The sequence below is a fragment of the Bos indicus x Bos taurus genome, chromosome 7 (assembly GCF_003369695.1).
Source record: "Bos indicus x Bos taurus breed Angus x Brahman F1 hybrid chromosome 7, Bos_hybrid_MaternalHap_v2.0, whole genome shotgun sequence".
Classification (NCBI taxonomy): domain Eukaryota; kingdom Metazoa; phylum Chordata; class Mammalia; order Artiodactyla; family Bovidae; genus Bos; species Bos indicus x Bos taurus.
The window spans coordinates 20,469,318-20,496,773 of NC_040082.1; the positions used below are offsets into that span (position 1 = coordinate 20,469,318).

Sequence of the window (27,456 nt, forward strand, 5' to 3'; positions counted from 1 at the left end):
CATCTGAGCCACCATCATCATAATACTGCATAAGAAATAAAAATTACAATCTTAAATATGATTTTTAAAACACTAATTTCTACACCATGTGTAATTTAAAGCAGCTGGACAACTAAAAATAACTATCTACTAAAGAAATAAATTTAAAAACACCAAATTTTTTCTTCAGTAAAGAGTAATGGAATATAAGGAGTAGAATACATTACCACTATAGATATTGTCTCCTTTACTTTCATTTATCGTAACAATTAGATCATCAGAAACAAATTCTATAATCCCATGAGGATCATCATTTTTTAGAATTGTTATGTTGACAACTGTAGCACTTCCCAACTTGCTTTCCCGTTCACCGTGGCTGGTGAGGACCACCCAATAACGTTCATCCAACTAAAGTGAGCATGTCAAATTAGGAAAAATAAAAAGTTGAAATTTTCAGAGCAAATAAAAATATATATTCAAAAATATTAATACCATCAATTTTTCACAACGATGCACTCACTGAAAAAAACAAAGCTGATTTTTTTTAATTTTTAACATTTTTCCATCAATTAAGAGAGATATCAGGTATAAATATACATTATTCAAAAACGGAAAAGACAAATCACGTTACTACATTAAAATAGTAAGGAGACTGGATCTTATAATGATGTTCCAGTCATTTAAACTAATAAAATTAAATTAATTTAAAAGTTACATATGCAATGATGTACATACATAACGGAACAATATCTGGTTCTCTTAATATATTTAAAACTTAAATTTATTTTCTTTAAAAGAGTAATTTTACAGAAAAATTTCTTCAGTTTGAAACCACATCCTGAAAGTTCAGTCAATACAGATTATATAAAACAATGTTTAACATATATAAAGCTAAAAGGAGACGAAAACTCATAAGTTTCAGATTGGGCTATCATTTTATGTAAGAATGGACAATTCAAATTGGTATGACTCTTACTTTGCTTTTGAAGCTTGTTTTTTAGTTTCCAAACATAAGTATACTTCTCTTTATCTTTTCTTGCCTGCTTCCTTTCCTGTATTTCCTTGCCAACATTCAAACTATTTATGTTCATAACATAGTAGATATTATCAACTTTCCACAAAGGCACAAGAAAAAAATAAAATCCCATACCTCTGGTATCCCATCCAATCTTGACAGCAAGGTGATTACAATCTCCCTTTCCCCAGGTTTAAATTCCAGTACTCCTGTGTTGCCATAGAATTCATTGCTATCTCTTGGCTCTATTCGATAGTGTAGAAACTGCTTAACCAGTGCTCCCCTATATCGGATGATGTGGAGCTCTACAGATTCTCCTTCCTTAAAAAAAATTTCACAAAATTCAAAAAGATACATGCACCCCCATGTTCATGGAAGTATTATTTATAACTGCTAAGATAAAAGAGCAACATAAGTGTCCATCAACAGATGAATGGTAAAGATGTGATGTGTGTGTGTGTGTGTGTGTGTGTGTGTGTGTGAATGAATACTACTCAGTCATCAAAAAGAAAGAAATTTTGCCATTTGCCAAATGGCTTCCCTGGTGGCTCAGATGGTAAAGAATCTGCCTGCAATGCAGGAGACCCAGGTTCGACCCCTGGGTTGAGAAGATCCCCTGGACAAGGGAATGGCAACCCACTCCAGTATTCTTGCCTGGAAAATCCCATGGACAGAGGAGCCTGGCAGGCTACAGGCCACGGGGTCACAAAGAGTGGGACACAACTGAGCAACCAACACACAACGTGAATGGGCATAGAGGGCATTATGCTAAGTGAAGTAAGTCAGACAGAAAGACAAATAATGTACGATATCACGTAAACGTGGAATCTAAAAATACAACAAACTAGCGAATATAACAAAAAAGAAGCAGGTTCATATACAGAGAACTAGCGGTTACTAGTGGAGTGAGGGCAATAGAGGGGTCGGGATAGGGGGTAAAAACTACTGGCTATAAGAGAGGCTCAAGGACAAAGTGTACAGCGTGGGGAATATAGACGAGATTGCGCAATAGTGTAAATGGAAAGTACTTTTTCAAAACTGCATTAAAAAAAAATAATCCCACACTCTGAATTCAGACTGAACAGGTTTGCATCACAACTTTAAGCAATTTGTGTAAGGCTCAGCTAGAAGTGCCAATGTGTCTCTTTCACACTGAAATATAGCACAGACTGCTTAGAACAGTGACTAGAACATAACAGATCCTAATTACATGTTATCTATATGATGATACCAATAATAATGATGATGACTATGTTCCTGCCAGTAAAGTACCATATAAAGGATAGGGAAAAAAGTCAACAGAAGTTCAAATCCTTTGAAATTTCTCTTCTGAGGTTGTGAGTACAGAACAGATTGAAGTCTCTTTCATACTTACTTTTATAATATAGGGTCCTCTGGAAGCAGGAGAAAATTCAAAAACTCCCCCAGGATCATCATTTTCCAAAATAATTAGGTCACGGCTCGTATATCCAGATTTCAGCACTTGGTTTTCCACACTGACCCTGGAGAAAACAGTGAGGGGAAAGGTATCCACTAACTATAGACTTACTTCTGAATTTGAAGTCTTACTTACAATATTTATAACACTTTCAGATAATGGATATGAAGGTTATTAGAAGTTAAAACTTAAACTAAATTTAAGTATATTAAAATCACATAAGATCAAAACAGTGTCACTGATAACACTTATGGGAGAACTCCTCTTTCTGAATTCATTATATCTTTTATATTTGATTGAAAACAAACACTGCATATATATATTAAAAATACAGTAATTGAAAGTTTAAATATATTTTATAAAGTAGTATCAAATTTATAGACTTGTTTCCAGTTTTAGAGAAATTTAACTTGTAATACATAGTTTTAAAGTAATTTAAATAAAATTCCTTAAATTTTACATACACTTGAATTTGTTTTTTAAAAACTCATTACATAAGATTATACTAATTGAATACAAGTTGGATAACTGCTTGGACTAAAGCAAGACACATTGACCAAAAAATAAAGTTGTGATTAGATTTTAGAAATATTTCATGACCTTCAGTATGATTCTGTTCACCCTGACTTTAACCTTATGCTTTTTCTTTTATTATAAAAGAAATATTATAAATAATAAATATAAATAGATAATATTTCTTTTATAGTAAAAGAAGAAGTAGGACATCACGAAAAATGGAATGGAATGGATCTGAAATATATGATATGCTATAGCAATTCCTATACAAATCTCAAAAGAATATATTAAAACAAGATGCTTTTTTTATTTCTGGTTTTTATGTTCAATCTATAATTAAAATGATCAAAGGGACTAGAACTGTAAGGCTCTGAGGGTTTAAAAGCCAGCATACTCTGAGAATTCTCAGTCCCACAAGCTCTTCTAAACCTTTCCAAATGTCACGTTCTATTGAATCAAAAAGTACCCTGATCAAACCTCAAAATTACAATGCAGCCACAATTAATATGTAGAAAGAACAGCACACTTCCTGTGTAACAGAGAATCTGAATTAACATCCTTCCCCAGTTTTTGGAAATCTGCCAACCAATACCTAGCATACTAGTGGCCACAGAAGATATAATCAAAATAATAAGGCAGTTAGGCTTTTTCTATTATTATTATTATTTTCATAGTAAACTTGCCCATATTTCATTTAAATGAATATTTTTATTAATTAAAACTTCCTATGTCCATATAAGCTGAGACAAAAACAGGATCAGAATGAATATAAAAATCCATTCTGAGCATTAAACAAATGAACTTATTTTTAAGCTTTCTTAAAAAAAGCTACCCTTTTGGAAAAAAGGCAAAGTTTTGAAAAGTTCTTTACACAACAACAAAGAGAATGCAGGCAAGAAACTGCTTAAACGCACTCAAAAATCAATGGAAGAAATGAGCGCTCTGCTTCTGAATTCTTTGTGAAACAACCACAAGATTCATAAAAGCTGTTAAGTAAGAATGGCACAAGCAAAGGACACTAATTGTTTTCTTGGTTATACATACACTATCAGGAAAGCTAAAATTTTTAAGTTCTTCAAAATATGTAATTACATAAATCCTCAAAATTTTTATCAGCTATCTTAATAGTATTCATAATTTAAAACTAACACACACACACACAAAACCTTCAGCTAAGCTTATCATTAGAAGATAAATGGACACACAAAGCATGTACAAGCAGGTGGACAAGCGAACTTTCCCAGGGCTGGCAGTCATGCAGAACCGAAGCCTTGTCCAAAACACTGGCATGCAAAAACAAAATGTTGAATCACCGCAAACCAGACATTCTTCGGTACACTTACCCAAAGAACACGACAAACCTTTCGGTTTCTACCCTGTCAACCAACACAGAAGACAGTGTGTGTGGGGCAGGGGAGAGGGGGAAGGGAGACAGTATTTGCCAAAACTTCACTAATGCTGCTAGAAATGGGAATGGCAGGGTAAAAATAAAGCTCAAGAAAGCCTTTCTTTTCTGCCCCTGCCCCCGCCCCCCCCCCCCGCACGAGCTGGTCATATTCACTTGAAGGGAACTCCGCACACTGGGTTCTTTGCTATTCACAAATGCCAGCAAGAGGTTCGGCAGTTCCCACTTAGGGAAGATGACCCCACGGCCAGCCAGCATGTCAAGACCCATTGAAGACATTCCTTTCCAGGCCCGCTCCAAGGCGCTAGAGCCTGCCAAGCACTGTGCGTGCTCACAAAACCCCAGCAGCTGAGCAAATTTCATTCAGCCTGACTTATAATTACTTAGTAGTTTTAATTAGGTTTCAAAAAAAAATAATAAAAAACCCACAGCCTCAGATCTGAAGCCAGTTATTCTTGGAAAGAATAAAAAGTCTTATCAGCAGAGAAATATATACCTTTCATCGGTTGCACAGGAATATACTTAAGAAAGCAAAAGATATCACTGTATCTTCTAATTATGACAAATATTACTTAAATATAACTTTCTATCAGGAAATATAAACACTTTTTCAGGTTTCCAATGTGCTGCATTTTTAAACAGCCTTGAGAAACATGTCAGAGTATATAGTCCCTAGTGTTTCACTTTTCAAGTCAAATAATACCATAAATAAGGAGTTATATATTCTACATATGTCTCAAATTTTCCTGAAATTAACTGGCATAATAAAGTTGTTTCTGATCTGGAGAGAACTTAAAAATATTTTTAATTAGTATGGTATTAAAAGCATCATAAATCATTCAGTACTAGGGCAACTTTTATCTCTATTTAACAGAAATATACCAAATTTCCATTTGAATTTTACATTAAAAGAAAATCACAAATGATATCAGAATAAAGTGTTTTCTTGCAATATTTTCTACAAAAGTTTTTTTTTTTTAATTGAAGTACTGCATATAAATGATAAAAAATTCAAATAGTTCAAAAGAGTATATTTCTTGCAATATTTTACTGTAACTTACTATAATCACACTAGCATTCATTCATTCTTTTAGTTTTGTTAAAAATTTGCAAAATTGAGATGGAGGTTTTGACAAAATACCTTATTTTAATTGTGGATTTGATTGTCACATTTATTTTAATATGTCTTAGAATACTGATTTGTAATTTGCTCACGCACATGTAGATAATACAAGTATGTGCTAGTTACTAATTGAGCTAAAAAAATTTAGTATGAATTTGAAGTAATTTATTCCAGTTGAAAGAGGAATCAATAACTTCTGAAATTCTCTACCCTGTGGTTTATACTTTCTTGCATACTACTTTAACCCACAGGAAAGAGAGAGAGAAAAAAATACTTTAAAATTCTATTTAGTTAATTTCAAAGATTTATATAAGGTTAAAAATGACTATTTTGAAAGAATATGAAGAGTAGTCACTTATGAACTTGCTACACATTTAGTTCAGAGTTGAAACTCTCAAATGAATTAACAAAGTCTCTACAGATTATTGCCGCTTTGGTTTATAACTGCTGTTCATTTTTCTTTAGTTTCTTTTTAAGACAGGCCATTGATTTAATAAGCACTCAAATCTAACTTAAACAAAAAAAGGATATAAGTGAAAAAATAATAATTTTCAGTTTACATTTCATTACATTTCACTAATTTTTTATCATATGAAATATCTTTCCAAAACATTTAATGTAAAATATTTATTAAAACTGTAAGTATTTAGACTCTGTGTGTGTGTGTCTCTATGTATATGCATGCACACAGTATTTGGTTTTTGCTTTTTTGGGTTTCTTTGTTTGCCTATTTTGCTGTTGTTTTGTTTTAATTTTTATTTTAAAAAAAGAAACAACGTGGTTATGAAAGCAAACAAAATGAACAGCAGACATTCAACAGATTAGTTCCCTATATTCTGAATTTTTTCCTTTCATATAAAAATAAAAACTACTCATAAGGTTTATTAAATGTGTTTGTATTTATATAATACTATAAGAGTCTGAAAGCAAAATGTGGAGAGGATCAGGGGTTACATAAAATGATTATTACTACTTCAGTTCAGTTCAGTTCAGTCGCTCAGTCGTGTCTGACTCTTTGCGACCCCATGAATCGCAGCACACCAAAGTCCTGATTAAAATAGTGCAAAATAACACCTATTGAATCACTGAATTCATCTATGAATTTTATTGTTTCTAAAACGAAAATTTTGCAAAGTCCTCAAATCACACATTAGCCTTAATATGTATCAACTTTAATTTAGAGATCTATGGTAGATAAGCTGGTTTTAATTTTAACTCAATTAAAACCACTTAAGCAAAATATTTTTTTATTTTTGGAATTTCATGAATTACTGAAAAATTCTCTTTGAGAGATCCTGATATTTCCCTGATCTAAATCACTTACTTGAGAAATGTTAAGTAAATCCTCACTATTACTTAAAAATACCCCTTAAATGTGTATTATTTTTTTATTCTTTGGAAAAAAAGTATTATTTAATATTTAAATTCCATATAAAAAAGAGAATTTCATTATATGAATATTAACACTTTCTTTTTACTCACTCAAAAGTTTTAATCCTACTTGATAAAAATGAAGCCAGCAGAGCTATTTGCCTAACCTAACATTTTGCATTTATTGCTGCCTATTTTTTGAATATAGCAACATATTAGCTATGCTTAAGATGTACCTAATACCTTAAATTCTCAATGTAATGTTTCTTCACAAAAATATCAGCATAACAGTTCACTATATCATAATATTTATGATCTAACCAAAAGCCATCATAAAACAGCAGTAAAGTCAGGTCAGCAGAGCATTATCTACTTAATTTTTTCTTTTTACTTTACATGGAAAAAGAATTATTCTCCATAATTTACCTGAAGAAAAGAAATAAAATTATTTCAGAGAACATGAACATATACATGTCACTGAACGCTACCTCAATGCGCTATTACCTGTCTACAGAAAGTGTTACTGTCTCATTCATTTCTGGTATGTCATCAGCTTTGACAGTAATGTTGATTGTTGTGTCACTCTGCCCAGATAAAAACACAACAGAGCCATTAAAGGGTCCTATATCGTCCAGGGTCACTGCTTTTGAATTAAAGCCAGAGGGCTTCAAACTCCAGTAGACAGTAGCCTGGCCGTCAGTTCCATCCCGATGTAAGGGAATGCATACCTTATAAAGAGAAAAAAACAGAACAAGTTCTTCTGAAATACATGCTCACAAACTACCTAAGCTTTTCAGTCAGTATAGACACACGCTAAATGAATGTTTAGGCACTCTGCATAGAGAAGCGAACAATTAAAATGCTATTAAAAGCACAACTGAACAAGCTTCTTTCTACACATGACAATTATAAGATTTAATTACTTCATATTAGTTTTTGCTAGTCAAATTCATCTACTAAATTTCCCCCACCCAACAATATGCCTACCCTGAGATTTGTCTTAACAAAAAGACTTCATTTTAAGAGCCAAAGAACCGTGAAAAACATAGAACAATTTAGTTAAAGAGTAAATCTCCATCAGAGAATCTCTGAAAAGAGAATTAATATCACAATACAAACTGAAAAATAAGCTTTTGCGAATAAATCTGGGAAGTACACAGTTACATCAAATGCATCCTAAAGTCATAGAGGGAAAATAAGAAAATAATAATACAAGTAAAAATAAGAAATGCTTCTAACCAAACAAATGCTGATACTCAAATCAGGGCTCTGAGTTTCCATGGGCAAGTTACTTAACCTTTCTGACCTCAATTTCCACATGTGAAATGAAGCTAGAGGTTCCCTATTTTGCAAGTTCCTGGTGAAGAGTAAAGTGTCTCTCCATAGCATGAACTAAATAAATGGAAACGATTATAATAATTCTGAAACAAATTGTATTTGGTAGTGTCATTTGAGTACAGCACACTTTCAAAATGTCTAAGAAAAGGATCATAATAAAGTTTTTTCAAGCAAAGAATATAAACAAATATTTAACAGTAGGTATGCAATTATTTTTAAGCGCCTAAAAAAGGTGTCCTCTGAGCTTTGCCCTTTAACATAGGCCATCTTGAAAAACATGGAAGATATTTTCCTCACTAACCATTCTCCTAATTTGGCTAGCAACCGTCAAGGCTGGATACTAGCAAGAAAGTAAGATTCTTAGAAAAGATTGGAAAAAAAAAGAAGCAGCAAGAAAGGGCTGGGCCCTTGAATCACCCCAAGGGAGTGGGCATGGCCAGGCTGCAAATAGGACAAACAAAGGGAAATTCTCACTTCTTCTGCTGTTTCCCAGGAGAAGAATACAGGTTCAGGGAGACCAACACTTGCCCTAGAAGCTCATTTCCCTCCAGGGAAAAATATGGAATGGTACATGTAGAGCTTTGTAAGATAGATGAGTAAGAACAAACCATTCTTTCAGAATGCTGAATTCAAACTGAATGCTTTTGAGGTTTTAGAAGAAAACAGTGTATTATGAAAAATACAAAAAATCAAAACCATCTTGAAAAACTGAGCTTCTCTGCCAATTCACAGAATCAAATACACAAACAAAAGAAGTTGTGGTCACCGTATTTTGACATGAGGCTTTGGTAACAAAAACAACTCTATACACATTCCTAACCTGAACCACAAATCAGTTTAAATCAAATCTAAGTGTGAGGGAACTTGAGAGGGTTTTAGGGACAGACTGTGGCTCAGGGAATGGCATGGTCAAAGGTCAGAGTGGTCTCTAGACAGATGGCAGGAAAATTCAACCAGGTGGCAGGCAGGGAGAGGTGCCATATGCGTGAACATGCTAGTGTGTGTGTGTGTATCCAGAAATATTCATATATATAAATTATATATATATATTATATATATATATATATAATTCCTAAGATTTTATATCCCCTACTTTATCACCACGACTTTCACCACCAAACATAGGACACCACCCCAATCCTGCCCAAGGCAAGTATGAGGAGTGCTTGGAAATGGAAAAAGTCAAGGATTCTTGTGGTACATGTGATTTGGCTAATTAAAAAAAAAAAAATTGTGTTGGGCTATTACTTTATCAAATGTCACAAGCACTAGCTGAAAACAGCCTCATCATACTATCCTTCTTTTCCTGTAAGCAATTAATTCTAATTTTATTCTATCAAATATGGAAAAACATGAAAAAAATCACACATTCATCAATTACTTTATGTCAAATTACAAACTGAAGGCTTGCTATAAACGGTGAAGTTTTTCAAGATCTGTTAACTCTATATTAACCTGACTCCCCCTCAAAAAAAAGTCTCTATCTCAAACTCAATATGCCCCATCAATAAGAAAAAGTCTACTTACCACTTCAGCAGCAAAATCTTCTGGCTCATGCAAAATGATTGGAAGATTGCTAATAAAGCCAATTTCTCCATTTGCAATGTCTGGAGTAACCACCAAAGAAATATTTTGGATTTCCCCAAATCTAGGACTTATAGGTGGGATTGGGGGAACTATATTCACCAACTCCACAGCTTCCAACTGTAATAAACAGATAGAAAAACACCATACAAAATGAAAAGAAAAGAAATTTTTAAGAAAAATTTTAAAGTCTCAATTGAATGAAAAGACAAACATGGGTAGAGGCCACCAATAATCTGGCAACTTCCATCTCCTTCATTCATTATCCTGACTCAACCTCCTGCACTGGCCTCTTAACCTCTTCCTGCTTCTCAATTATGATTATTCCCAGGGTTCTTCCTGAGACCTTTATCTTAAAACTCCACTCCCTAAAAACCTCTGGATCTCTCCTTCAAAATTCCAGATCTTTATAACTGCCACTGAATATGACATAAATGTTGCAGACACCTTACAGGATAGAATGTGCACAAAAGAAACCACCATCTCTGCTCCATGTTACACGGTTTTCCCCAGTACCGCCATCCACTTTTCCTCCTTGCTGCCTGTACCCACCTACCCTGATTTAAAGCCAAACATCAGCAAGTTGCCCACACCTGCCTCCTCCCTTCCACTGAACCACATCTCCAATCAAATCATTCACTCCTCCTCTCTGCCAGAGAAAACTCACTATCAGAAGACCATTCACAACTCCAAATGTGACTTATATGTCTTTATGTTTAAAGAAATGCATCATGTGTCCCTGTGATTAATGAACTTGACCGTCACTGTAACTTTCAAAGTTTTTCCTCATGTAAAATTGCCTCTAACCATCTCAAAAATCAAAATGCGCTCGCTTTTAAAAACTAGTTAAATATCCCTCTCCCCTAGGAAAATTTCCTTGGATTCTCCAGCCCTCTTTCTTCTATCTCTTCCTCGACTTCTACTACTACCCTCACTAAACTGAGAAATTCACTTTAAATTTCACATATTGCTTGCTTATCATCATTTCCCATGTTCCAGACTTTTACTTCCCAACAGGACTACAGAACTTTTGTGGATCTGTGTCCTTCTCAATATTTTCCTGAAACATGACATAGACCTGTAAGTGCAGCAGCTACACAATAAATGTGTTGATTTACCCCTACAACACAAAATGAACTCTCTACGAATCCTGATACATCAAAATCTTCAACTTTCGAAAACCCGACTTATCAATCCTCACAGTGTTCACGTGACTGCAGGAATAGACAGTCATTATAGGACTGCAAAAAGCATAGAGATTTTAAGTTAAAAAGCAACTGTAAACTTAGTGGAGCAGTATGGATCTCTCCCTCTCCAGAGCCCTCTGTTAGGCTTTAATGTGGATACGAAGCCACTACGTAACCAGCAGTAGACACTGGTGATTGAAATTGGTTTTCCCCTGGTGGACAAGGACTAAACTGATCCTGCACATATGCTCACATTTTCTGATGAACAGTGCTACGTTTATAAGGGCAAAAGTAAATGCTTTTTAAATGTAACACACTTTGCTTTGAAAATCATATACAGGAGAAGAATACCCAAAGTCCCATAATTGGTAAATATTCACTTCACTTGAGTAAAAGAAAAAAAAAAAAAGAAATCAAACTAATTTTGCCAAATATTGGTATGTAGACTGAATCAAGTAAAATAAAACATTCAGTTCTTCGAAATACTGCATTTACTTAATAAAATAAATGAAATGTGGAAATAGTTAAAACCACATAACTGTTATTCTTCTACAGAAAAATAATATACATATATATGTATTTATCTTTAAAGATAGCACAAAAATTTAAAAATAAAAATATATATTTGACTGGCATATAAAGTGCACACTGGTTAGAGGCAAAGACTAAAAACACAATGGTCCTGTGTGAGTCAGAACGTGTTTGTGAATGAACACTCTCATCCCTATATATTCACAGAGTCAAACTGATAACACTGTTGAAAACATCAAGGGGGAAAAAAACCAACATATTTTACTTCGAAACTTCTCAAAAAGGAGAAACTCATATTCTACTTAAATTTATCAAAACAGTTACAGAACTAATTCTAAACATAGTATTTTTAAAAACTAAGAAGAAAGAAGATATAGAAGGCCATGAAATGAACTGATCAAAAGCAAAAATGCTAATTTTCCATGGCTTACTTCCTAGTCTCCAAGCCTTTTTTGTCTGGGTTCCTTAAGCATCTGCTAAATCAGACTACTCCATTCATAGTCGTTCTTTGCTTTCAGACAGTTTGCAAGGGGGACAGCACATTAGTAACCCCATGCCTGCCAAAAGCTGTATCCCAGACTAATGTATTTAGCTGAGAGGGTCACTAAAGAATAAGAAGCTCATGTCTCTGATTCTCCTTTCTTCAGTTTCATTCAGATTTCCATGCAGTCTGATGCCTCCTATTCTAAAGTTGCTCATCCATTATGTACTATACAAACTACACAACCTTTTACTTCCAAGCAGCCTTCCAGAGCCAACAGCTGTTCTGAACCTTAAGGAACTGTGTTAGTGACTAATAATGCCCTTTCTTCCTAAAGTGTTAAAATGACCGTCTGCACTATAAGACCTTTCTTATTCAACTGAATATAGAAATAGATAAAAATTGAGTCTGGAATTAGTACAACAGATTTCTAACCCACAATCACCAAAATTCTGATATTCTTCAAGTTTCTCCTTACTTTTCGAGTATTATCGAAAATAAACTCTGTCATGTTCATATTTCCTCTTTGGTCGCTCAGTCATGTCTGACTCTTTGCAACCTCATGGACTGCAGCATGCCAGGCCTCCCTGTCCTTCACTATCTCCCAGAGCTTGCTCAAAATCATGTCTACTGAGTCAGTGATGCCATCCAACCATCTCGTCCTCTGTCACCTCCTTCTCCTCCTGCCCTCAATCTTTCCCAGCATCCAGGTCTTTTCTAATGAGTCAGTTCTTCACATCAGGTGGCCAAAGTACTGGAGTTTCAGCTTAAGCATCAGTCCTTCCAACAAATATTCAGGACTGATTTCCTTGAGGATTGACTGGTTTGATCTCCTTGCAGTCCAAGAGACTCTCAAGAGTCTTCTCCAACACCACAGTTCAGAAGCATCAATTCTTTGGCACTCAGCCTTCTTTATGGTCCAACTCTCACATCCATACATCACTATTGGAAGAATAATAGCTTTGACCTTTGTCAACAAAGTAATGTCTCTGCTTTGTAATACACTGTCTAGGTTTGTCATAGCTTTTCTTCCAAGGCGCAAGCATCTTTTAACTTTATGGCTGCAGTCACCATCTGCAGTGATTTTGGAGCCCAAGAAAATAAAGTCTGTCACTGTTTCCATTGTTTCCCCATCTATTTGCCATGAAGTGATGGGTCCAGATGCTATGATCTTCATTTTTTGAATGCTGAGTTTTAAGCCAGCTTTTTCACTGGTCATGTTCATATAGAAGGCTGAAATAAAATCACTAGAGTAATTCTGACCAGTTGAAGATTTTTAATAGAGTTTTGTTTATATAGGGATTCTGCAGCCACGTGGATAGAGATATTGGATGTCTTCAGAGGCTAAAAGTTCAATATAAAGGTTACTAACACTGGCATAAATATAGGGTGTCTCTTGTTCTTCAGTCGCTTAGTCACATCCAACTCTTTGGAACCCCATGGACTGCAACAAGCCAGGCTTCCTGTGCTTCACTATCTCCCAGAGTTTGCTCAAACTCATGTCCGTTGAGTCAGTGATGCCATCCAACCATCTCATCCTCTGTCACCCTCTTCTTCTCCTGCCCTCAACCCTTCCTAGCCACAGTAAAAACTGGTTTTGAGGCAGCGTAAGAAAACAAATCAGAAATGGAAAACAGAAAAGTTCTCTACAATTCAAAATCAATACACTGCATCATCAATTCTCAATCTCGGGTCACGTCAATCAATTAATCAATTCTTGGGTCACGTCACTGCAACTACTATAGGAATTCCAGGGCTCCATGAAAGCAAAATCAACTGTGTAAAATCCTGCCTTCATTTCACTTGTTTTAGTAATTTCTTTCTCATATGAGTTTTGACCTAGCCAAGATTGGAGACAAAGGGAGAACTGAATACTGAGATTCTAGGGACCAAAAAACCTTAAACATACATGCTATGAATTGAATGCTTGTATCCCCACCCCTAGAATTCATACGTTGAAACCCTTATGCCCAATATGATGGTATTTGAAGATGGGACCTTTGGGAGGCAGCCAGATTGTAAGAGTAGAACCCTCATGATGAGGTTTGTGCCCTTATAAGGAGAAACACCAAAGAATCTGGATCCTGTCTCTCTGCACCACGTGAGCACTCAGCAAAAAGAAATCATTTCTGCACACCAGGAAGGGGATTCTCCCCAAGAGTCTGATCTCACACCTCCCAGCCTCCAGAAGTGAGCAGAGTAAATGCCTGATGTTTAAGCCACGACCCAGTCTGTGGCAATCTTTACAACAGCCTGAACTGACCAAGACAATGTCTACTAATGAGAATGCTCTGAATCCAAAGGACGCCAACAGCAGAGAAGGCAAAGGAGTGCCCCTGGTGGTCTAGTGGATAAAAATCCGCCTGCCAGTGCAGAGGATACGGATTCAATCCCTGGTCTGGGAAGATCTCACATGGCATGGGGCAACTAAGCCCGTGTGCCACAACTATTGAGCCTGTGCTGTAGAGCCAAGGAACCGCAACTACGGTGAGCCTGTGCTCAGTAACAGGAGAAGCCACCACGAGAAGCCCGTGCACCGCAGATACAGAGTAGCCCCCGGCCACCGCAACTAGAGAAAGCCCACGGAAAGTGAAAGCGAAGTCGCTCGGTCGTGTCCGACTGTTTGCGACCCCCATGGACTGTAGCCTACCAAGCTCCTCCGTCCGTGGGATTTTCCAGGCAAGAGAACTGGAGTGGGTTGCCATTTCCTTCTCTAGGGGATATTCCCAACCCAGGGATCGAACCCGGGTCTCCCGCATCATAGGCAGACACTTTTACCACCTAAGCCACCAGGGAAAGCCCATGCACAGCTACAAAAACCCAGCGCAGTCATAAATAAATAAAGTTACGACATGTTTTTCAGAAGGCCAAACCTAAAGCTTTTTAAAATTTTCTAAGTATACCTCTAAATGTGCTCTGGCAGCAGTATTCTCGGAGAAGACAATGGCACCCCACGCCAGTACTCTTGCCTGGAAAATCCCATGGACGGAGGAGCCTGGTGGGTCGCTAAGAGTTGGACATGACTGAGCGACTTCACTTTCACTTTTCACTTTCACACATTGGAGAAGGAAATGGCAACCCACTCCAGTGTTCTTGCCTGGAGAATCCCAGGGATGGGGGAGCCTGGTGGGCTGCCGTCTATGGGGTCACACAGAGACACGATTGAAGTGACTTAGCAGCAGCAGCAGCGGTATTCTAATTGCCTTAACTTCTTGCTCAACAGGGCCAGGACCATGGGCTTGACCACTTGCTCAATTTCTCTTCAGGGATTCAGATCCACCACTGTCTGGCCATTCATCTCACAAGAGCATTCCCCCAGTGGCAGGGGGAACAGAAACAACTGTGAGTGATACCATGTGCTGTTCACCCATCATCCCAAGAAGAGAAATTCAAGAGTCCTCTAAAAAGTGGGTTATCCTCATAGACAGAAGGGTGCCTCATATAATAATTTACTCATTATGAGGAGACACAACAGAATAACAGAAATAACAATAAAGATGAAATACAGATCTCCCACCACTAGGGACAAAGCCTTGGGATACTGACAAAAGGTCTCCCTGTACATATCACAAAAAGTCATCCCTACATACTGACAAATCATATACCCCTTAACAGAGCACTCACTAGACACCTCCACTGCTGCTGCTAAGTCGCTTCAGTTGTGTCCAACTCTGTGCGACCCCATAGACGGCAGCCCACCAGGCTCCCCCGTGCCTGGGATTCTCCAGGCAAGAACACTGGAGTGGGTTGCCATTTCCTTCTCCAATGCATGAAAGTGAAAACTGAAAGTGAAGTCGCTCAGTCATGTCTGACTCTTCGTGACCCCATGGACTGCAGCCTACCAGGCTCCTCTGTCCATAGGATTTTCCAGGCAAGAGTACTGGAGTGGGGTGCCATTGCCTTCTCCAAGACACCTTCACTAGGAGTCCTCAATTAATGCACAAACCATACAAGCACGAGAAGTAGACCAGCTCAAAAAAAAAAAAAAAAGACAAAAAAAATCTTCAGAATAAAATGGCCCAACCCATCAACTGCTAAGCAAGTTATGACACAGCCATGAGAAATTCAAAATGCCAAGAAGATTTTTTTTTTAAAGTTTTCAGAGATAAAGAGCAAGTTAATCTAAAGGCAAATGATTTCTTCTCCTCAAACTTCTCATTAGCTACTCTGGAAGCTAAAAGAGAATACCTTTCAAGTTCTTAAGAAGAAATTATTTTAATCTAGAAATTCCTATAAGCCAGGAATCAATGTATGAAGTTTCACTGAGCTCAAAGGTTCAAGAAGTTTACCTGGCACATACGTTTTCTGCTCATGTATTTGAGGATACATATGTTACAACAAAACTAAAACACAATCCAAGAAATAAGACACAAGAAATCAAGAAAATTAAGGAGTTAGTAAAACAGTCACAAGCACCACGTGAAAAGCAAGTTGGAGAAAGCAGCTGGCACAGCTAAATTCAGCATTCAACACAAGTAAGACAGCTTAGAAGGACTGATACTGAAAACCCAATACTTTGGCCACGTGATGTGAAGAGCCAACTCATTCGAAAAGACCCTGATGCTGGGAAAGACTGAGGGCAGGCGGAGAAGGGGGCAACAGAGGATGAGATGGTTGGATGGCATCATCAACTCAATGGACGTGAATTTGAGCAAACTCCAGGAGATAGTGAAGGACAGGGAAGCCTGGCCTGCTGCAGTCCATGGGGTCACAAAGAACTGGATACAGTTTATCGACTGCACAAAAAAGACAGCTGGATGGAAGAACTAATTTGGTAAGAATGGCATATAAAAGGGGGCAGTCAGAAACTCCAGAGAAAGCAATAATAAACTATAAAACAAAGCTAGGGAAAAATATGAAACAAACTTAAATATCCCATGGTTCAAAGAAACTGACAAAATATGAGATTTCATTTCATATATACTTCAGTTAGCAAAATGTATGATAACAGATTATACATTCCTTCCTTATTGCTCTATTCATACTATCTGATTCTGCTTGAAATTTAGAAATTTAGTTACATAATCAAAATTTGATAAGCACCCTTTATTACTTTCTAATTTTCAAAATCAATCAATAGCAACCATATGGAAAATACAACTATAGTATTGTGAGTACAGATATATCAAACTTGGCAATAAAAACAGTGCTTTGGTTTGGACTTCCCCAGCGGTCCAGCAGTTAAGACCACACTTCCACTGCAGGCAGCATGGGTCTGATCCATGGTCAGGGAACTAAGATTCCGCATGCCAAGCCATATGGCTAAAAAACTTAAATTAAAAAAATGTTTAAATAATGCTTTGGTTAATAAAAGTTAAGAAATAAAAGAAATAAGATATAAAAATGTTATGAGAGCTTTATTTCTTATTAAGTAATAAAAGTCCAAAGACTCTACCTATGTTAACAGATTTTTTTGGTATACTGTTTAAAAGTATCTACACAATTTTCTGTCATATTGCTTTTTTCATTTCTGAACGCCTTCCCTGCTATATCCATCATGAAAAAAGTATTTATTCTACAATCCAAATTTCTATGTCACATTTTCCCAAATCAACTCAAAAGAATGACAGACCTCTCACTGGCTCTCTCCCGGCCCTCCCCTACTCACAGTTCATGAATAACTCCATTAAATTATGAATTATACTGACCTACCTTTCATGTCTGATCTGCTTTTATTATTGGATAATTAAAACACTGACCTTAGTATGTCTGATCTGCTTTTATTATCTCATAATTAAAGCACTGATCTTAGTATAACCCTTGTTTTATTCATCCTTATACACCTGAGGGGCAGACAGTTTCTCTTTAGATTCCCTACATAACTTGCAGTAAGCAACAGAATCCAAAATATAAATAAGGATAAAATAATGACTAATTAACTCTCTCACTCAGGTAAGGATACTTGTTGCTGAACCAAAGTTGAGATTATTTTAATCATTAAAGTACCTGTACTAAAAAGTGGGCCCCATTTTGAAGGAATGCATCATTTCTTATTGGCAATTTTATAGTGACTTGGGTTTTCTGTTCTGGAAAAATGAGACTGCTTCTCTTGGATATATTTAAGATGCCATCTTTCGCTCGCAAAGGGTCCACAGCTCCAGCAGGAATATAAAGTGCAGAATAAAATATCTTCACATCTCCTTTAGTTCCTCCCAGTCTTGTAAGACTCAAGGATAAACATCGTTCACCTGGGCTACTTTCAATCTTCTGGTTTTCCACAGGAAAAAATGTTATTAGGCCATAAACATCATCACTATCCTGAATGTAGAACAAAAGCTGCAGATAAAGGAATAAAACATTAAAGAGCAAAATTCTCACATCTGAGATCACCAAACTGTTTATTTTCTAGGCTATTTTGAATTTTAATGTGTAATTCTGTATCATATCTAAAAATGATTACTCATATAAGTAACAGAGTAAAAGAGGAATTGGGCTTCCCAGGTGGCTCAGTCGTAAAGAATCTGCCTGCCGATGCAGGAGATGCACGTTCGATCCCTGAGCTGGAAAGATCCCAACTGAGTTGAGAGCAGGAAATTGCAAGCCACTCCAGTATTCTTGCCTGGGAAATCCCACAGACGGAGGAGACTGGCAGGCTACGGTCTATGGGGTCGCAAAAGAGTCGGACACAACTTAGCAACTGAACAACTACAAAAAGAAGATGAATTAAAAATACATTTGAAAACTTTGTGGAATTTTTTTTAAGAACAAACTTTTTATTTACAGATGGGACAAACCTTTCGCAAGGGAATTAACCACCACTTCCAAAACCCATGCTCTTCCTTTCGTATCAAACTAAACATGTATAAGATGTGTATGATCAAATTCTTTGTCTGTTCGAGAGCACAGAAGTATTTCTACAAGCAAAGCGTAGCAAGAGATCTACCTCCGCTGGTTCGCTCACTTCTGCACCTCCTCGTATCGTATGAGGTAGAATCTGAAGTAGGTAAGCTTCTGCCTCTTCTGGAAGATCATCATTAACGACAATGAGAGGAATTGATGCCAACATCTGCCCTTGTGCAAAATGCAGAACTCCAGATCTTGGCCTGATATCTGTCGTTACTGGTGAGGGATCACTGCTATTGCGTGTCAGCACCCAGTTCACGGAAACATTTCCATGAGTGCCACCATTTCTAACCACTGTAATTTCTTCAAATCTGGAAGAAATATGATATGGTCACATAATACACTCTTTTTCCCCTGAAATGGGTATTTTCAACATCAAGTTGGCCACTAGCCACTGGTAAGCAGAATCCAAACCATAAAGAATGACTGCTTTTAATATGAAGGAGTAGGTATGAAGACAGGCCCTAGGAAACTACCGTAACATGAATTAGCTTGCATATTTAAATATGTGTTTTAAGTATCACTCCCCAAATAAGAAAGAAAACAGTGAAACCACGGTCAAGGAAATTACACATATCCTTAACAGTTCAGCACTGTGTCCAACACCACTAATATCAAATCCTGGAGTAATATACTAAATAACTGCAGCAATAGAAGGTTTAAGATAAATCCTACCTTGTTGTTGTATCTTCGTCAATTATAACTGGCCTTTCAAACAAGACACTGTTGAACGAGAGGACGCCGTAAGGTTTGTCGTTTGGCTTAATGGTGACCTGCACAACAGAAGGGCCGAACAGCACAGCATCTCCCCGTAAAGTATCTTTTAGTAACACAACTTGAAACGATTCGGCAATCTCTGGTATGGCATCATCCACTATTTGAAATTTCAGGTGTGATTCATAAATAAAAGGTGGAAAAACAATAGTTGTGTTTGGCTGGAGATCAATGAAGTCTAAATTTTGCTGGGCATGTGCTGTTGAATTCCCAGTTATGATAACATAACTGATAGAAACTTCACAGTCATCAGATCCAATCAGATTTCCACTGTCATCTTTTCCACGAACCACTGGAATTGTGAGTATGTGGTCTTCCTCAGGTACCAAATAAACATTCTGAATGAATCTCACAGGACTATCATTTTTCTTAACGATGATCTCCACTGAGCTCCTGGAGGTATTGATCTCAGCTCCTCCTTCCACACTTTTCAGTTGAATCAAAAATATTTCATCATTTTCTGGTACCTGTCAGAGAAATACAAGCAATGGCAAAACATCAATAGCTAACACACCTGCAAAACACAAGTGTAAAAAGTACTTATATTTCAATGCAATTACACAGCAATTTAAAAAAAATCTTTAACTGAAAGGAGCAGATAAGGAGGGTTGTTCACTGTCTATTTACTAAACTATTTTCCAAAGGTAAATAACATATTTTAGATAAAGCAATGATACGAATAAGAAATGAAGTATCAGCATAATGACTTTCAACCTTGATCAATCTCTAGAGAACTAAAGATCTGACAGAAAAACAAGTTCTTATTAGTTTCATCAGGTGTGCAGGATCAGAAGCAACATTCGAGGTCTCATACTATTTATGAATTTGGTAGACTACAATAAACATCACACACGAATTGTTAGTTTTTCTATCATATCAATTATTCTTGCTTCTAAGCAGCTCCTATCTCAAGATTTAACCATGATATCAATTATATGATTTTCAAAATACATATCATGTATCTCTGGAAAACAAGCTATAAGAGTCACTTTAGGCAAAATGATGACACTGTTAAAATTAAACTTTTTTTTTAACTACACAGAAATCCCAGGGATAATCTCTACTGTGCTATTTGAATTTTTACTTCACTATAAATGAATGAAAGTGAAATAATATATACTTTTGCCTCCATCAATAGAAATAGAAAAAGTAAAGCTATTTATCTCAAAAAAGAAAATGCAGTGGTTTGACTGAAGATCTTTTTCCTTCAAACTTTATTGAAGAATAAAAATATATAACTAATATATTTATGGGTACAATATGATGATTTGATATACATATACATTGTGATCACAAAGATCAAGATACTAACAAATCCATCACCTCACACAGTTAATTCTATGTATGTATGTGTGGAGAGAATGCCTAAGCCCTACTCTCAGTAACTCTGAAGTATAGAATACTATATTATTAACCATAGTCTTTCAAACTTACAATTAAAATGTGTATTAATCACTGCCCCCAAACTATAACCTGCTCAATGTTCCAGGTTCTAAAAACAAACGGGTTTTGCTAGCTTTCATAACCAGTGAGCTAGAGCTATCAGCGCTATTCAATATCTCACTTTTTCAAGAGAAATACTCTTTTCCAATAATGTCTTCTAATTCATCTTTTTTGGGATTTGTTGTGATTTCGTTTCATGATTTTTTTGTGGGAGGGTAGAGGGATAAATTCCCAGCTATCCCTTTTCTTCTGGTATTACTGCTAAGGTTATTGTATTAAAAGGCATGTTTTCTTTTGGTTAGCTCATAAGAAACATCCCTGTATATACTGTACAAATTCACTCTTTTCTAGCTATGTCATATATTTCAATCCTTGGTAGCTTCACTGTGAAATTGAAAATAACAAAAGCCTTCCTAGGAATGTGAACATTTAAAACATCCAAACAAATAAATATCAATTGCAACAGAATTTTCTTTCCTTTTATAGTAATACATTTATGCTGGGTAAGTAACACTATACCTTCTCAAAAGTGCAATGACTAGCAAAATCAATCACCAAGGTTTACAAAATGCTGAAATGCTTGTATTGAGTGTGGCTGTCAGTTACATTCAAGTTCATCGCCTTTCAGATATACAACTTAATGTGAATTAAATAAGGTAGATATTAACAAGATCTATTCCAAAATAGGCATTAACAGCTATGGCATATCTGGCTGCAGTACATGACCTTATATATGACTGTGCTCTTGAATAATTTCAAATACTGAACACAACTTAATACTTGACATAATACTCTCTAACATGACTATAATACAGAGAGCCCTTGTTCCTTTTAAGCATTTAACACATCCTACCTCATCATCAAGTACTGTCAAGTTATAAACTACTGTTGCTTTGCCTGCAGGAAAAGTGATATTTCCTTTAACTGGACTTAAATCTTCTTCAGGTGGATTTGGGCCACCCTCTACCTGCAAAGAAACATGGTGCCATCAATAAACATAAAACATTTCATTAGAGTAAGAAAGCATTACTGTGATATAAACTGGCAAACTTACTTTAAAATGTTTTGCAAGAAGAATGACACTAACCTGTATTAAGTCTGCCCTTTTAATTAATGGAGTTAAGGCCCATAATATAATTACAGATCTTGACTATAATTAAACTACAAGGAGTTCCCTGGGGGCTCAGCGAAGAAAGAATCTGCCTGCAATGTGGGAGACCCCGGTTCAATCTCACTGTTCTTGCCTGGAGAATTCATTCTATGGACACAGAAGTCTGGTGGGCTACAGTCCATAGGGTCACAGAGAGTTGAACATGACTGAAGCAACTTAGCACACACGCAGATTAAACGACATGGTTTCTAAGAGTTTTCTCTTTTCTCAACGATAATATTAAGCCTGAGGAAAAAAATTATAAAAACTTTTTCTTGAGCAGAATGCATTCAAAATTATTATATTCTCTGAAGTAATGGAATCAAATACCAGTTCTACCCCTGGTGCTGTAACCTTGGATGAGGTATTTTTAACAACCCTGTGTGGCTGTTTCCCCATCTTTAAAATGAGGAAATAAGGTCCACTTACCAGGCTAGATGTAAATATTTAAGAAAATCATATTCCTTTCAAAAAGTTTTATTAAGTACTCTGCGTCTGACCTCTTTTAGGTACTAAGGATATAGCAGAGAACAAAGCAAGCTTTCTACCCACCAGGACCTGACATTTAATGAAAGGGAACAAATGGAAGATAAATAAATGCGTGGCGGATGATGGTGAGGACTATGGAAAAAAACATTTTAAATGGCATGAGGGACACTGAGTCCTGGGAAGAGCTACAGTTCACGTGCAGCAATAATCAGTGTAAAGCACTTACACCAGGGCTGAGCGATGTTAAGTGCTCCACGAACGTTAGCTGTAATCATTTCAACAGAACAAAAGGCTCACGATTCGACAAAATAACTTCAGACATTCACAGAGAGTTGAAAACACTATAACCTGATGATGCCTTATCATTTCTGCAGCCAATTTTTATCCAGTTTTTGGAATGTGACTGCTGTTACCACCATCCATTAAGTGTATTTTTTTAAATGGAGAATGTATATAGGGAAGACTACATATTAGATAATTTTATGTAAGCCTAAGGAACCCACGAGCATTTTAAAATTTTATATCCTTAAAGAGATCTGTCATAAATGTTCTATGAATTTTGTAGAATTATTGTTATTAATTTGTGGTTTATTATTATCCTGTATCTAAAATAATCTGTTGTGTTTCATGGAAGCATAGTATATTCCAAGCAGCAAGGAAAACAGTTTTATATTAAACATGAAGTTTACCAGGTGATGAAAGCATTCTATTTCATTTTCATTAAACAGCATATTTATTATACCAAGGACCTTGATTTTTTAAATTGCAGGGATCTAGTATGAGTTCTAAGCATTACCATTTAAAATGATTTCACAGTAAACTTACCTCAAAAGTCACAGTCACCATCCCATAGGTTCCTTTTTCTCTGATGAGAGTAAGAGGCACAGATTCATTTCTGCCTCTGGGTTCACTCACTGTGATTGAGAAAGGCTATTGGGAGAGCAAAGACCATCAGGTGCTGATCAACCAGAGGCAGGAGCTCATACAAACTGTTACTACCTTAGAAATCCTAATTTTCCACAGACAAATCCATCTACTTTGTGCTCTCAAGAATGTGGGGTCTCCTCACCTTCACCAACTATAGCTAATAAGGCTTAGAAGGTTCAAATAATTGTATGAGGAGAACATAAAACTAGTCAGGCAAAAGATGGAGGTTCTTGCCCTGCTTCTGCCAACAACGAGCTGTTCTACTGAGGAATCTTAAAGGTTACCTAATTGAAAGGTGATGAATTCAAAGGCTCCCAGGGGCCCAGGAGGTCACAGGAATGAGTTGTGCCTCCAGACCCGGGCAGTTCACTGGGACTGTGGCTCAGCCTTGCTCTCAACCATGGTTTCTTCCTCATCAGTCAGCTTGCCACTGAAAACAGGTAGCTGCTAATGAGATCCAACCAGTCCATCCTAAAGGAGATCAGTCCTGGGTGTGCATTGGAAGGACTAATGCTGCTGGGAAGAACTGACTCATTTGAAAGGACCCTGATGTTAGGAAAGATTGAGGTCAGGAGGAGAAGGAGACGACAGAGAATGAGATGGTTGGATGGCATCACCAACTCAATGGACATGGGTTTAGGTGGACTCTGGGAGTTGGTGGTGGACAGGGAGGCCTGGCGTGCTACGGTTCATGGGGTCGCAAAGAGTTGGACACAACTGAGTGACTGAACTGAACTGAATGAATTTTTTCAAGACATGATTACTGAGGAGAAGCAAGAGCCAGGACTTCAAGTGTTGGAAAGTGTTGGCATGGCCGGTTGAAACTCAGAGTAGAAGAGGTGAGTGGCCAGGTATAGGCCAGCCAAGGCAGCAGGTGACCCCTAGGTCTCAGTATCCCCATCCATCACCAGGGGTAGGAATGCCTGTCTCAAAGGGTTCTGATGAGGTTGCAATGAGATAATTCATGCCTAAGTGCTTATCCTAGTCCAGGACACGCAGTGAAGGCCAGCAAAGGTTGGCTATAATTATTATCACCATCTCCGTCACCTTCATCATCGATACAATCATCATCCAGTCTGGAAACCAAAGTCAGACTAGGTACTTTAGGAAACCAAAGTACTGACTGCAAGCTCATCAGTTACTTAGTTCAATTTTAATCACAGAGGGCAGGTACCCAGGCAGAAACTGCTGGGCAGCCATGAGACCACAACAGTTGGGAACTTGGGACAATGCTAGAGACCGGGATTCATTCTGATGTTAAACTAACCAGTATGAGGTTGGGGATAAAGAGTTGGGAGTGAGTTTTGTAAAGGCAGTGGGGAGAAAAATCAAGCAATTAAGGGAGCCTGGTTCATAATTAACTAATAATTCCCTATCATTCAAAAAGAAGTGATTTGATTAATTAACTTTTGTAAATGCTATAATAAGGGAGGTTACAAAATGTCTACTACATTGGCATGATCCACATATCCTTTTTAATAAGGATACTGCAACTCTAAAGATCATGTTATCTATAGCTCACCTTGTTTCAAAGACAATTTAAGGTGCTAGGAAAATGACATACATCAATTGAAGGAGTTACCCAAATTGGAATATAGATAACAAGATGGGAGGGTCACATCATCTTTTAGTAATGATAATCAGTAGCATATTCAAAAGACTCTAAAAACCAGGAACCTTATTGTAGACTAAAATGTAGTTGCAATATATCATTCCACTTAACACAAATTCTGTTTTTATTTCGGAGCTGAATACGATTTTTATCAGGGAGGGATTCTAAAGACAAAACCCTCTGAACATAGGACTAACCAGGGGCACATGAATTTAGTGATAAGGGAGGGAAAAAAATGAACTTTTGAGCAAAACTAAGAGGGATGACATGGAGCTTTAACCTTCAAGAAATACTAATTAATAGGAAAATCTCCAAGTAGAGAATAATTATAGAATTTTTAAGAGCTATAATGTCTGCTATTCAATTTAAGCTTACTATAGGGTTTGTTTTTTTTTTTCAGTGATCTTTCAATGTATTTCTCTTGTCTCGAATCACTCCAAACTTTCAGAGGAGGCTAACAGACAATGCTTTTTTTAAGTGGCAGTTGGGGATATCAAGCAAAAGGAACTGAGTTACAACATCTGTTATAGACTGACTGTCCGTGCCTCCTCAAAATTCATGTTCATATCCTAACCTCCAATGTGATGTTATTGGAAGCTGGGGCCTTTGGGAGGGGAGTAGGTCATGAAGGCAGAACTGTTATGAATGAGACTAGTATTTTTATAAAAGAGACACCCAAGAGTTCTCTTGCCCCTTCTACCACATGGAAACACAGCAAAAAGAGAACTGCCTATGAACCAGAAGGGCCCACACCAAACCCCAAATCTGCTGATGCCCAGATTTTGGACTTGTCAGCCTCTGTAACTGTAAGAAATAAATTTCTGTTGTTATTAAACCACCCAGTCTATGTACTAATACTCTTTATAGCAGATTGAACTAAGACAACATCCAAGTTAGAGAACAAATGAAGCAGGCGGAATGATCAGCAGAAAGAGATTAGGGCGAGAATTGACCATGATTGTACAGGCCTCCTCACTTCTAAGTAATCTTAGATAAAACAGAAGGACAGTCTACAGAATGTGGAATATGGATGAATTGAGCAAATCTTATGTACACATACAGGATGTTTACACAGGATGATACTAGGTAACATAAAAAGCTATCCAAAAATTTAATAAACTATTATCCAGCAATCACAAGATAAATAAAATTATAACCATACCATATTAAAGGAAATAATCCCAAATGCATTGTCATTTGATAATATTGTCACAGTAACAGTCCTGGGCCATCCAAGCTTCACGTTTGCTGAAGGTTTCTAAAACAAAAGCCAAAAAATAAATTAACCCATTAAACAAGAGTAAAACAATTATTTTAATAGCATTTCAGTCTTTAAGTAATCATTCAGAAAATGAATTAAAATACAAGTATGTGACTAAGATAATATATTCAAACTAAGTCAACATGGTGAAGTCCCAAAAAAGAACTCTTCAAAAGAGTTTTTAAAACCATTAATCATGTTAAAATATAAATTTTTGTAATTCTAAATCATTACTGGCTAGTAATATATTCTAATTACTTAAATTTCATGACTAATATTGAGTTGGCCAAAAAGTTCTTTCAGGTTTTTCTGTGACACAATATAACAGAGAATTAAGTGACTATGAAATTGGGTTCAAACATGACTCTTTTCTTATACTATAGAAGGTGCTAGAACTTAAAGAATTAGTTTTTCTATCAGTTGTAGAGTCAAAATAAAGTTAAAACAGTACAACAGTTTTTCTAATAAGTATGGGAAGAGTGTGCTACAACATTTTTATTGATATTTAATAGCACCATAAAGGATTATGAGAAAAGTTTTTTACAAAAGCAAAACGTGATTGCTTCCAGTACCAATTTCATAAAAATCTTAATCATACCAACACAATTCTTCTAAAAAAAAAAAACTTGTAATCCACTGGAGAAAAATTAACTAGAGCAGTGTTAGCCATCATTGCCTCAACCTAACAGATCAGGTCATAAAGGACGATTAAACCTGAGGCTGGTCAAGCGTTTTTCCCAGGGTCACTCCAAAGTTCTTCTAAGCACAGGGCCCCCACTTCCAGGCCTGCTTTTGTAGCCCTCTCCTTGGAGCTCAGAAGTCACGGTCATTCTTTGTGCAGCTGGTAGCAGGGGAGGGACCAGAGAGAAACGGGCCAAAGGGACGACGAGCTTTCCCTGAGCATCTGTCACGGCAATTCCCAAATAAAGCTGCGTTAATCCAAAAACTAGCTGCAGAATCTTCTACACAAGATTGTCTGAGGAATAACC

At 36.7% G+C, this 27,456-nt stretch overlaps 1 protein-coding gene across 4 annotated transcripts in view; it reads right to left on the reverse strand.

The window, feature by feature from the left end:
* ADGRV1 (adhesion G protein-coupled receptor V1) overlaps positions 1 to 27,456 on the reverse strand; it is a 541,641-nt gene that overhangs the window by 481,690 nt on the left and 32,495 nt on the right. For all 4 annotated transcript variants that reach the window (XM_027545616.1, XM_027545615.1, XM_027545617.1 and 1 more), the window contains exons 4-14: positions 26,369 to 26,464; positions 23,493 to 23,597; positions 21,882 to 21,995; positions 19,487 to 20,052; positions 18,852 to 19,122; positions 17,915 to 18,244; positions 9,713 to 9,889; positions 7,352 to 7,575; positions 2,370 to 2,496; positions 1,130 to 1,315; positions 207 to 387 (exon numbers count right to left, since the gene is read on the reverse strand). In XM_027545616.1, coding sequence (XP_027401417.1) covers positions 207 to 387; positions 1,130 to 1,315; positions 2,370 to 2,496; positions 7,352 to 7,575; positions 9,713 to 9,889; positions 17,915 to 18,244; positions 18,852 to 19,122; positions 19,487 to 20,052; positions 21,882 to 21,995; positions 23,493 to 23,597; positions 26,369 to 26,464 — 2,377 coding nt within the window. The remainder of the gene's footprint in view (positions 1 to 206; positions 388 to 1,129; positions 1,316 to 2,369; positions 2,497 to 7,351; positions 7,576 to 9,712; positions 9,890 to 17,914; positions 18,245 to 18,851; positions 19,123 to 19,486; positions 20,053 to 21,881; positions 21,996 to 23,492; positions 23,598 to 26,368; positions 26,465 to 27,456) is intronic.